The sequence below is a fragment of the Pelophylax lessonae genome (assembly GCF_965119305.1).
Source record: "Pelophylax lessonae genome assembly, chromosome: 13".
NCBI classification, from domain to species: domain Eukaryota; kingdom Metazoa; phylum Chordata; class Amphibia; order Anura; family Ranidae; genus Pelophylax; species Pelophylax lessonae.
This window is the reverse complement of record NC_138780.1, coordinates 191,578,042-191,590,723: the sequence shown is the minus strand read 5'-3', so window position 1 is coordinate 191,590,723 and position 12,682 is coordinate 191,578,042. Positions and strand designations below refer to the sequence as shown.

The 12,682-nt window shown below is 43.3% G+C and overlaps 1 protein-coding gene across 2 annotated transcripts in view; it reads left to right on the top strand.

Annotated features, from left to right (window-relative positions):
• Positions 1–12,682, top strand: part of CCDC88C (coiled-coil domain containing 88C) — a 197,499-nt gene that overhangs the window by 130,730 nt on the left and 54,087 nt on the right. For both annotated transcript variants that reach the window (XM_082275437.1, XM_082275436.1), the window contains exons 15-17: positions 1,856–2,926; positions 4,160–4,287; positions 4,896–5,037. In XM_082275437.1, coding sequence (XP_082131563.1) covers positions 1,856–2,926; positions 4,160–4,287; positions 4,896–5,037 — 1,341 coding nt within the window. The remainder of the gene's footprint in view (positions 1–1,855; positions 2,927–4,159; positions 4,288–4,895; positions 5,038–12,682) is intronic.

Genomic DNA, 12,682 nt, shown 5'->3' with positions numbered 1-12,682 from the left:
CCTTACATCAGAAGTTCCTCCCCCCCCTTACATCAGAGGTTCCTCCCTCCCACTTTACATCAGAAGTCGCCCCCCACCTTACATCAGAAGTCCCCCCCACCTTACATCAGAAGTACCTCCCCCTCCCTCATACACCAAATGCTACTCCCCCCTCCCCCTTACATCAGACGTTCCTCCCCCCCCTTACATCAGACTCCCCCCCCCCCCTTACATCAGACTCCCCCCCCCCCCCTTACATCAGACGTTCCTCGTCCCCTTTACATCTGAAGTCCCCCCCCCTTTACATCAGAAGTTCCTCCCCCCTTTACATCAGAAGTTCCTCCCCCCTTTACATCAGAAGTTCCTCCCCCCCTTTACATCAGAAGTTCCTCCCCCCCCCCTTACATCAGAGGTTCCTACCCCCCTTTACATCAGAAGTTCCTCCCCCCCCTTACATCAGAGGTTCCTCCCCCCCTTACATCAGAGGTTCCTCCCCCCCTTACATCAGAAGTTCCTCCCCCCCCCTTACATCAGAAGTTCCTCCCCCCCTTACATCAGAAGTTCCTCCCCCCCTTACATCAGAAGTTCCTCCCCCCCCTTACATCAGAAGTTCCTCCCCCCCTTACATCAGAAGTCCCCCCCCCCACCTTACATCAGAAGTTCCTCCCCCCCTTACATCAGAAGTTCCCCCCCCCCCTTACATCAGAAGTTCTTCCCCCCCTTACATCAGAAGTTTCCCCCCCCCCCTTACATCAGAAGTTCCTCCCCCCCTTACATCAGAAGTTCCTCCCCCCCTTACATCAGAAGTTCCTCCCCCCCTTACATCAGAAGTTCCTCCCCCCCTTACATCAGAGGTTCCTCCCTCCCACTTTACATCAGAAGTCGCCCCCCACCTTACATCAGAAGTTCCTCCCCCCTTACATCATAAGTTCCTGCCCACCTTACATCATAAGTTCCTGCCCACCTTACATCAGAAGTTCTCCCCCCCCCTTACATCAGAAGTTCTCCCCCCCCCTTACATCAGAAGTTCTTCCCCCCCTTACATCAGAAGTTCCTCCCCCCCACCTTACATCAGAAGTTCCTCCTCCCCACCTTACATCAGAAGTTCCTCCCCCCCTTACATCAGAAGTCCCTCCTCCCCCCCACCTTACATCAGAAGTTCCTCCCCCCACCTTACATCAGAAGTTCCTCCCTCCCCACCTTACATCAGAAGTTCCTCCCCCCCACCTTACATCAGAAGTTCCTCCCCCCACCTTACATCAGAAGTTCCTCCCTCCCCACCTTACATCAGAAGTTCCTCCCTCCCCACCTTACATCAGAAGTTCCTCCCTCCCCACCTTACATCAGAAGTTCCTCCCTCCCCACCTTACATCAGAAGTTCCTCCCCCCCACCTTACATCAGAAGTTCCTTCCCCCCACCTTACATCAGAAGTTCCTTCCCCCCACCTTACATCAGAAGTCCCTCCTCCCCCCTTACATCAGAAGTTGCCCCCCCTCTTAATTCAGATATCCCCCCCCCTACACCAGGAGTCCCCCCCCCCCCTTTACACCAGAAGCTTCCTTACCACTTCATAGCCCCCTATACATATCAGAGCTCCCCCCCCCTTATATCAGGGTTCCTATCCGAGATCCCCACTTATATTAGGGTCCTTATCAGAGGTTGAGGCCAACTGACCTGAATCATGAAGTCTGTGCACACGTCTGAGAATACGCCACTGACCCTATATGGGGGCCATAATTAATCTCGTACTAGGCCTTGGTTTGGAGAGCCCTACTCTATCTGAAATGAAAAAAAAGTTTTGCCGTCTTTATTATAAGACTTTTCCCTTTAATAGCATGAAATGTTTTTGTAAAGATTATGTGCTTTGTTTTTCAGATTAAAGAGCTGGAACAAGAAAACAAGCACCTCTCCCAGGCGGTGGCAGCTCTTCGACAGAGAGCGCAAGACCACACCGATTCCAGAGTCAAAGACGTGGAGATGGAAAATAAAATACTGCATGAAACAATCACTGACACCAGCAGTAAGCTGAACGAGGTGGAACATGAAAAGAAGCAGCTACAGAAGGTCTATAATCAGGTGAAGGAGAAGGTAGAAAGGGTAGAAGAGATGGGCAAGGAAATCCATCGGCTAGAGAAGCAGAATGAAGTGTTGACCAAGAAAGTGTCCTCTGTGAGGATCGTGGAAGAGAAGGTGGAGGTTCTCGAGAAAGAAAACTGCAAGTTAGAAGGAGAAAATAGAATTCTGAAGAAATCTCTGGACACTTTGCAAAATGTTTCAATTCGTTTGGAGGTGTTGGAAAGTGAGAACAAACAGTTGGATGAGGAGAATCTGGAACTGAGGAGAGCAGTGGAAGCCATGAGGTTCTCCTGTTCAAAAATAACGCAGATCGAGAGAGAAAATGCCGATCTTCACAAAGAGAAAGAAGAGCTTCAGAAGAACGTTGAAGTGCTAAAGACCTTAGGGAAGAAGTCTGAACGCCTGGAAGTCAGCTACCAAGGCCTGAGCGAAGAGAACTGGAGGCTTCAGCAGATGCTTGAGGCTGGCAACAAGAAGCTCCAGGAGCTAGAAACTGAGCTTCAGGACACTGAGAAGGAAAACAAAGAGCTTCAGAAGACTCTGGAGGAATTTCGGATTTCCAACAAGAGATTGGAGAGGCTGGAACAAGAGAAGAAAGTGATGGAGCAGGACTTAACCCAACTGGAGAAGGACAAGAAGACGTTAGACAAGGAATCAAAAAGACTGTGGCAGCAGGTGGAGCTTAAAGATGCCATCTTGGACGATAACACTGTAAAGTTGGCCGACTTGGAGAAAGAAAACCGAACACTAGAGAAGGAGGTTTCCAAGCTGCGAGAATCCTCTTCTAGAACTCGAGAGCTCGAGAAGGAGAACAAAGATCTGCTGCAGCAGCTGACCGTAGATAAAAGAACACTAGCAACGCTAAGAGAGGTATGCAGAACACTGAATAATGCGCTTGGACCAATGGCCAGTGACATGAATGCTGAACATATTGACTGAAATTTATATGCTTTTTAAGATTTCAGGAAAATCTGTCAAAAAACCTGGTCAAACTAAGATAATAGGCCATTGACAGGCCAGCATATGTCTTCTTTTTGTTGGCACAGATCTTTTCTTTAGTGCTCCTACTGAGAGTCTATAATTCCCTGAATCTGGGAGGGTTTAATGTGGAAATACAACTTTAGCTCCAGGTTGGAGGTTTGGTACTCACCACACTGCAAGAACCATAAGGTGTGCCTGGGCATACCCTAATCACTATGTGCGGTGCCGATTTCCCCCTACTGCCCGGGCTTCCCCCCTGTTGCCCCTCCCTTTCCCTCTTCTCCCCCTTTGCAGTTGCGGGGGATGTTTCAGGATAGCTTCCTCAGGGGTACTCTGTAAAGAGGGTTCAGATGGGTGAATAGCTGAATAATGGTCTCAGAGGGAATTGCTCCACCACAGATTGTTTGGTGGTCTCCTAAAGCAGTATTTCTCAACTCCGGTCCTCAGGCCCACTAACAGGCCAGATTTTAAGTATTACCTTGGGGAGATGCAGACTAGAATACTGCAGTCACTGAGCAGCAAATGATGTCACCTGTGATGTAATTTAGTTATCTTGCAAACTTGGCCTGTTGGTGGGTCCCGAGGACCGGAGTTGAGAAACACTGTCCTAAACTTCCAAAGGGAAGTGGAGCAGGAGTGTGTCCAGACCCCGAATGGGGGGAAACCCAATAGAAGACACACGGTGTCTGATCCAACGGCAGGGGAGGGAGATACTAGGCCTGACCTTAGCACAATCAGGCCTCAATTCCAAACGTGCTTTTTTCCAAAATTTGGGTCCAGAACTCAATTGTTTCTGTCCACGCCAGGGACACCAATCCCTTCAGTGCCTTTAAATATCTGCACCCTGCCACAGATCCCCCTCCTGAGTCTCCAGTGGTCTTCATTCTAAAACTGAATGGTAAAAGCAAAGGAAATCTTAAACTACTTTCGAATGTTCTGAGAATTTTCATTCGCATTTTCCTAAGATTATTCTTACAAGTTTGCGTTTGAAACTCTACTAGCGTATATGCAGCTTTACTGTTAGTGTAAGAAGTTTCAGGCAGTTGGAAATGGCCTCCCTAGCCGCTTCTGTTCTTTTATCTTTGTCTCTGCTGTTCATTCAAACTTTTTTTTTTCTTGCAGGATCTGGTCTTGGAAAAGCTGAAGACCCAACAAATGTCTAGCGAGCTGGACAAGCTGAGCCTGGAGCTGGAGAAGATTGGGTTAAATAAAGAGCTGATGCTGCAAAATGAGAACAGCAATGCTGAGAAGTAAGAGGCATCGAACACCGACTGCACCATGTAGATTAACAATCCCATGCAAGATTCTCCATGCTGAGGAAACTCGATTCTAGGCTGTGATTGACAGATCTCAGAACCGCTTTCATTCCCGATCCTGTGGTCACATGGGTTTGTTTGTAAAACCAAGTCAGCAACTCATTGTGCTTTGCACAGAACGAGTCTCATTGAGAGAGCCTGCCAAAAAAAATGTCCCCCCTCCTAGAACAATACACGCCCCCCCTCCCCAAAAAAAATAGTCCCCCTCCTAGAACAATACACGCCCCCCTCCCCAAAAAAAAAGTCCCCCTCCTAGAACAATACACGCCCCCTCCCCAAAAAACAAGTCCCCCCTCCTAGAACAATACTTACCCCCTGCAGCCCCCCAAATTCCCCTTTCCAACACAATTCCCCTCCCCCCAATCTTCTTGTGATGCCCCCCCACCTCACATGATACCACAGTGCCCAGGGCAGCCAAGCTGCCTGTGCCCACCCCTTGTCCCAGACTCTGCTGGTGCTTTCCTACTTGCATACCAAGTTCTAAATGACAATGTGTGGACATGCATAGAGGAACCGCTCATTAATGTGTTTTTGTTTTGCAGGAAGTACAAAATCCTGGAGAGCAAAATTGAATCAACACTAAAGACGACTTTGGCTATTAAGGAAAGCAAAATTCTGGCTCTTGAGAGTCAAGTGGACGAAGTCCGGAGCTTCAACCAGCAACTGCAGAATGAGCTGAATTCGGTACGATGTGCACATGGGAAGTTTTGTATCGAGGATTTTAGACAGACGAATAGAAATATCCATCAGGCCAGTTTAGAAAAGTCTAAGCTAATCTTCAGTTATTTCCAAGGATTTCCGCATTCTGCTTCTCCTTCCTTGGCCTTGTGCAGTGCGGAAGCATTAGAATATCTTATTATGTGCCATCTGGTACAGAGTCGCTCTTCATTTTATTTCATAATCCATTATCTGTAACCCACTAAGGCCCCTTTCACACTTGTGCGACTTGTCATGCGATTTGGGACTGCAAAGTCGTTCTCCATTATTTCCAATGAACCCCGTTCATATCTGTGCGACTTGAAGTCGCACCAACTTCAAAGTAGTCCCTGCACTACTTTTGGCACGATTTTGATGCGTTTTGAGGAAGAGACATTATAAGCCCAGTCAAAATCGCATCAAAAAGTCGCTGTAAAATCGTGCGACTTTGAAGTCACACAAGTGTAAAAGGGGCCTAAGCTGGCCATAGACCTTTTGAATCTCAGCCGGTTTAGCAGGGACCGGATGAGATTTGAACCATGTATGGGCAGGCTGAATGTACCCAAGTAGATCTATCAACTTGTGTATAACCAGCCTGTCAAGGTATAGCCGCTAGCAATAACCTCTGTGTGTTCTCCCGGCCAGGATGGCTCCCCCCGCTGGGAGAACACGATAGCTCTGCGGGACAGAAAATAGATTTTCTTTCCTGCAACCCGTAATTGCAGGAAAGAAATTTGCACCATCTACGGATGTCTTTAACCACTTGCCGACCGCCCGGCTGTCTCGGCAGCGCGAAACCGCCGTACCTGTACGGTTCGCGAGAGCGCTCCTGGGCGCTCGCCTGCCCCCATTAGGCAGCGGGGATGCCAATCCACGGGGCTGGCGGCCGCAATTGCCGCCAGCCACCTGCGATCGCTCCCCGTGGAGAGAGAACGACGGTCTGCTGTTGTAAACACAGCCGACCGTTGTTCTCTCTAGAACGAACACAGAGCGCCTGTGATCCTCCTATTTAGGAACACAGGTCTCTGTGTTAATTCCACAAGTCCCTAACCCCATATAGTTAGAAAGCACTCTCTAGGCTCACACATGACGCTTTGATCGGTCCTGGGTTAACCCCTTCCCTGCCAATGTCATTAGTACAGTAACAGTGAATATTTTTAAATTATATTAAAAGTGCTGCGCTTTCAAAATATATGTGTAAATATATCTAATAATGAAAATATAGTGGTAAAAAAAAATGATAAAACTCAATAGATAAATGAATGTGTTGAAGCGTGGTGACTAAAAATAATCTTCTCAGCCCCAGCCCTATTTTGGACACTTTTTGTTTACAAGTTAAAATCAGTATTTTTTCCTAGAAAACTACTTGGAACCCCAAACCTTATATATATTTTTTTTAGCAAAGACTCTGGAGAATAAAATGTTGCAATATTGTTTGTTACGCGGTATTTGCGCAGCGGTCTTTAAAACACAATTTTTTTGGAAAAATTACGAAAAATCACATTTCACTGCATTTAAAAAATACTACACAGTAAAGTTAGCCCATTTTTTTCTTTATTGTGAAAGATGATGTCACGCCGAGTAAATAGATACCCAACATGTTACTGTTTAAAATTGCGCACACCCGTGGAATGGCGACAAACTACGGTCAATAGAAATCTCAATAGGCAACGCTTTAACGGTTACCAGTTTAGAGGTAGAGTGTAGCTCTTTTTTTTTTAATTATTGCTCATGCTCTGGCGATCGCGGCGATACCTCACATGTGTGGTTTGAACAGTGATTTCATTCGCGGCTCGACTTCCGTATACGTGTAAAGTGCAAAGAGAGGTTGTAAACGGCGCTACCTTTGTGCAATTAAAAGAGATAAAGTGCATACATTCACTGTTAAAGAATTATAAGAAGGGGAGTGTCCCATAAAATTGAAAAAATATATGTGCTATATATCAAGTGGGTTCTGGTCATAAAAGATCAAGATCTCCTAGTCTGTGATAAAATAAAACCCAAAAAGTGCTGAAGTGCAATAAATAAATTTAATACCATAGACAGTGTTTTTATTGTGATGTACAAATAATAAAAATCAATCCAGTGTAGAAATAAAATCAGATGTTAGTGATATTTCGGGCACTGTTTATTGCTGAAAGTGCACCATGCCCGCAGAAAAACAAATCAGTGAAGTGAAAGTGATAAAGGTTACCGGGGAAAAAATCCCTAAAGATAAAAAGGAAATAATGAAATGAAAAAGCCAGCTGCAATCACCCGTGTGACCACTAGGTGTCGCGCTGTAAATACAACCTGCCCTGCACGGAAGCTTTAGGCAAGGATGGATCTCCAGGGGTCCCCCTCCACAGTCAAAGCACCAGTTGGCGTGTTTCCATATGGAGAGAAAGAAGAGGGGAGCCTCATGAAGTATCAGATCGTATAAATAAAGAAGAAACGTAGCATCCACTCCCTGTGTGAAACCGTGATAGCTGCCTCGGATCAGTAGTACTCGCCAGGAAGCTTCCGCGTTCCACGGCGGTGGAATCTCAAAACCGGAAGTGACGCTGTGACGCAATGGACCCGCCCTACGCGTTTCATCATCGACGTCTGCTGGAGCGGCGTCACCACGGCGTACTCCCGGTCTTAATATAGCCAGCCCTTGTCATGGCAACAGATAGACTGCCGTCAGCCATCTTGGTGCTCCATATTTGTTGCCAAAAGGAAGCCATCTTGCTACTCCCTGTATTCCTATAGGTGAGTATGAAGGGCGGCTTACATTACATCATTTGCGAAGCAGCTTACACGAGGCTACTACGAGGGCCACATAGAAAAAACAAAAAGAAAAAAGTCAAGAAAAAAATTATTTAAGTTAAAAAACATTCTTTCCGTAGGGTACAACCTTTAATATACAAAAGATAAATTATATGCAAAAATAAAAATAAAAATAAAAATAAAATAAGGCTCCTATTCATGTGAGGAAGGCTCGAAAAACAATTTAAAAAGGTATTGAGAGTCTTATAGCCAACCCTGAATGCGATATATTATTGGGGACATTTATAGGGCTATGCTCTCTATGAGTGATCCCGTCCACTTCATGGGGGGAATTTGAATATAATGTATATTCTGAGAGACTTCAACTCATGGCTGTATATGAAAAAAGGAAAAAATAAAAATAAAAATAAAATAAAAATATCCGATGTTGGATGAAAAGGCTGAAACACAAAAAATTGTTTCATCAAGAAAGTAATATGTATATATAAGTATATACATGCCACCTTCACTGGAGGTAGGTGAAGGGGAATAAAAAATGTTCCGATGTTGGATGAGAAGGCTGAACCACAAAAAATTGTGTCATCAAGAAAAATTATATGTATATATAAGTATATATGTGCCGGCTTCACTGGAGGTAGGTGAAGGGGAAGTAGGTTCGATGTAGAGAGAATATATGTGTATGGGAAGGTATATGGAAATTATATATAAAAAATATGAATTAATAAAATATTTTTTTAAAATTTTAAAATGTTATTAAACTTATTAAACGTGGTAAAGAGGTATAAAATATATATTAATATTGGAAATTGTATTAATAATAAAATTAAAATTGTTAGGAGGAATTGGAAACGAATGGATAAGGGTAGTGTTCAAGGATTCCTTAATAGATTGTCAGGAGAGTAAATAGGTGGAATCGTAATATAGGGGGGAGGATTTTTTTACCAAAAAGGAGTTGTGGGTACAATAATCTATCCGCGATAGGTAATGGAAGGGCAAACAATCACATGCATAAAATTGCATAAAACCAATATGTATAAAATCAGTGTTATAAAACAATTGTAAAAAAACAATTGTAAAAAACACTTGTAAAAAAACTTTTGTAAAAAACACTTGTAAGAAAACACCGCACAAGGCATGAGGGACGCTGTATAAAAGTTTCAGGCTATAAAATGAGGACTGCTGAATCTACAAGGTGAAATACAAAAATATAAAAATATATAAATCTATACCTTTATATTAAAAATAAATTAGAAAAAAAGGTTGTAAGAATTTTTAAAACTCTATAAATCTATACCTTTATATTAAAAATAAATTAGAAAAAAGGTTGTAAGAATTTTTAAAACTCTAGATAATTCTTCTTAGCAAAGGCTCTGAAAAAACTTAAAAATCCCCTTTTATGAAAATAGGGGGGTGTTTAGACATCGGAAATGAAGCAGTTCAGATCTATGTCTGCATTTAGTCCATCAGGTCTCAAGGATCGCATCAGGAAAATCCACTTAGTTTCATTTTTCGAAATCATTCTTCTTTTATTTCCTCCTCTCCAGTCCCCTTTTATTTTATCAATGCCATAAAAAATTAGGCCCGAGGGGTCCTGGGAGTGTCTTTCCTTGAAATGTCTTGACAAACTGTGTTTGTCATAGCCCTTTTTAATATTTTTGACATGTTCCCTGATTCTAACATATAGGGGGCGGGTGGTTCTCCCTATGTACTGCAGATGACATGGACATTCGATGACGTATGTTACGTGTGTACTGGTACACGTGATGGTGTCTTTTATTTTATATTCCACCCCTGTGGTATGCGATTTGAAAGTTTTAATTCTTCTAGGTTGCTTTCTGTTGGTCCTGCAAGGTAAGCATTTTTGACACCTGAAAAAACCGTTAATGCTTGTGGGGAGAGAGATGGTTTTGGGTGGGTTCACCACATTGTGTACCACCTTATCTTTAAGTGTGGGTGCCCGCCTGTATACAAAAGATGGTTTGCTTGGGAGAATTCTCTTCAAAGTTCTATCCGCTGTCAAGATGGGCCAGTGTTTCTTGATAATGTTTTCAAGTTGCTTATGTTGTCTATTGAAACCCGTTATAAAGGCAAATTCATGCTTATTCTCATTTACCTTATTTTTGCTTTCTTTAATTAAATCCTCTCTTGTGGTATTCCTTACTAGTTGTTTCAAATGTACTAGGTCTTTCTTTTTATAGCCTTTTTCGACAAACCTCTGTATCAGAATGTCCGCTTGAGTTTCAAAATCCTGTAAATTGGTACAGTTCCTCCTTATCCTTAGGAGCTGTCCCTTAGGGATGTTGCCCAACCATTTTGGGTGGTGACAGCTTCTAGTTGGAATGTAGCCATTCTTATCCGTTTTCTTAAAAAACGTCTTACTGGCCAGTTTTCTTCCTTCTTTGTACAATTCTAAGTCCAAATAGGCGACTTTCTCTCGATTACAGTTACCTGTAAAGGTGATTCCGTAGGCATTGCTGCTAATCTCATCGAAGAAGGTTTGTAAGGTGTCCATATTACCTCTCCATACCATGATGATGTCGTCTATATATCTGCGATAATAAATTAGATGAGGGCGTTCCACGCTGTATATTTGCTCTTCTTCCCATTTCTGCATAAATATATTAGCAACGCTGGGGGCATACTTTGCCCCCATAGCGACTCCTTTAATCTGCGCATAGTATCGTCCCTTATACCAAAAATAATTGGAGTTCATAGCCATTTTTAACCCTTCTAGAATAAAGTGCATTTGTGCATGTTTCAGGTCCGTATAATTATAAAGTGCCCATTCGACGCTATCCAATCCGTCCTTTTGTGCTATGTTCGTATATAGCGAATTTACGTCTATAGTGACTAGGATATCATCCTCTTCAATTTCTAAATCCTTAATGTCTGACAACAACTGTTTGCTGTCCCTTAGGTAGGACTTTCCTTTAGGAACAATTGGTTGCAAATATTTGTCCAGATATTCACCCAACCTGGAGTGGATGGAATTTATGCCGCTTACTATGGGCCGGCCCGGGGGTTTTTCCTCATTTTTGTGGATCTTGGGCAAATAGTAGATTATTGGCGTTCTAGCCCCTTCTATGTCTAAATATTTCGCCTCCTTTTTGTTTAAGATACCCAGGTCCTTTCCTTTGTCAATATATGTTTTCAGGGCTTTCGTGTATTTCTTTCTTGGGTCTCCAGATAATTTCTGATAGGTATCTTCTGCACCAAGAAGATGCTCCAATTCTTCCTCATAATCTTTTTGATTTAAAATGACCAAACCTCCTCCCTTGTCAGCTGGTCTTATGACTATCCCTTTCTTTTTTTCTAATTTTTTGATAGTTTCCCATATGTCCTTTTCTTTTTTGTTTTTTATCTTTAGGCCTCTGATCTCCTCTTCAACCATCCTTTTGAAGACCTCTAGGTTCTCATTTTGTGGATTCTTCGGGTTGAAGACGGATTTATTCCTAAGTGCAGTGTGCTTATATTCTGTATTGGATATGCGAGTTTCTTTATCTTTCTTGATCTCAAAAAATTTTTTAATATTAATTTTCCGTATATATTTCTGTAAGTCTATGTACGCTTCGAATTTGTCCAGGTTTTTATCTGGTGCATATTTTAGGCCTAAATCTAAAAGTTCCAATTCCTCTTTGTTAAAAACCACATTGCTCAGATTAAAAATACCTTTCCCTAATACTCTCTTCTTCTTTTTCTTAGACCCCCCACGTTTTCCCCTTGGTTTCCGTTTCTTGTGTCGTGGAATCTGTGGGGTTCCTCTCTCCTGTTCAAACCTGATCCTCCTGGTCTTGGAGTGCCTCCGTGTTCCCCTTGTGGGGGTCTTCTCCAGTCTTCTCTCCAATTGATATGTTGTCCTCCTTGAGGTCTGTATGTCCCTCTCTGGCCTCCGGGATGGTCTTGCCTCCATGGTTGTTGCCATCCTTGATTCCTCCAATTCCCTTGGTATCCCTGTGGGCGCCATCCTCCTCTTGGTGGTCTTCCCCTGTTGCCCCTTGGAAAAAAATCCCTTCTGGGGGGTGGGCCTCTGTTCTCATATTGGGGTTCATGGTGTTGCCTGAGAGGTGAGAATCTGTTATACGTGTCAATCCGATTGTACGCATAAGGTGGTGATCTATCCCTGTACTGATTCCTCTGTGTGTTCTCCCTGTGGCTGTCCCAACGGTCGTTGTACCCGTGTCTTGGTTCAGTATCCCTTTCAACGTTATTTCTTCCTCCGTTTACTGGAGTTCTAGGGGTCATGGGGGTCCTTGGTGTTGTGACGTCCATCCACGGATCCTCATCTTCATCCTCCATGTCCGAAGATTCCCTGGAATCAATGTCCACCGGATCCACACTAGTTCCTTGACCGTTGTATATCTCATCAGACTGCCATTTGTATACTTCTCTGTTCCTATAGTCCAAGATGTCCCTCTTGTATTTTTTCTGTTTTTTTGCCTGTATTGTTTTGTCATACTTCTGTATGGCCTCCTGTAGTGCCTTCTCTTTGTTTTTATATTCTGTTTTTTCCGCATGGGGAGCCAGTTGTTCCTTAAGTTGAATTATGGTGCTTTCAATTTTCTTAAGTTTAAATTGTCTCCTTTTGATAATCATTAATAATAATTCCTTTTCACATTTATTAAAGAACGCATACCAATTGTCTAGGAGAACTGGGTCTGAGATATGGTCGTTGGGGGATATGTCCCAGCGCAGTCTCCTGGGGGCTATACCTTCCTTAGTGTATTTTTCAAGGGTGGTTATATCCCACCACACCCTCAGTTGTTTCTCCATGTTATGCTTTAATTGTTTAAAACACCCTTCCATGTCTTGTCTATGGATAATGGTATCTTGGTCGAATATTTCTTCAACGTTCACCGCTCTAGTTGTCATATATTTAAAGATC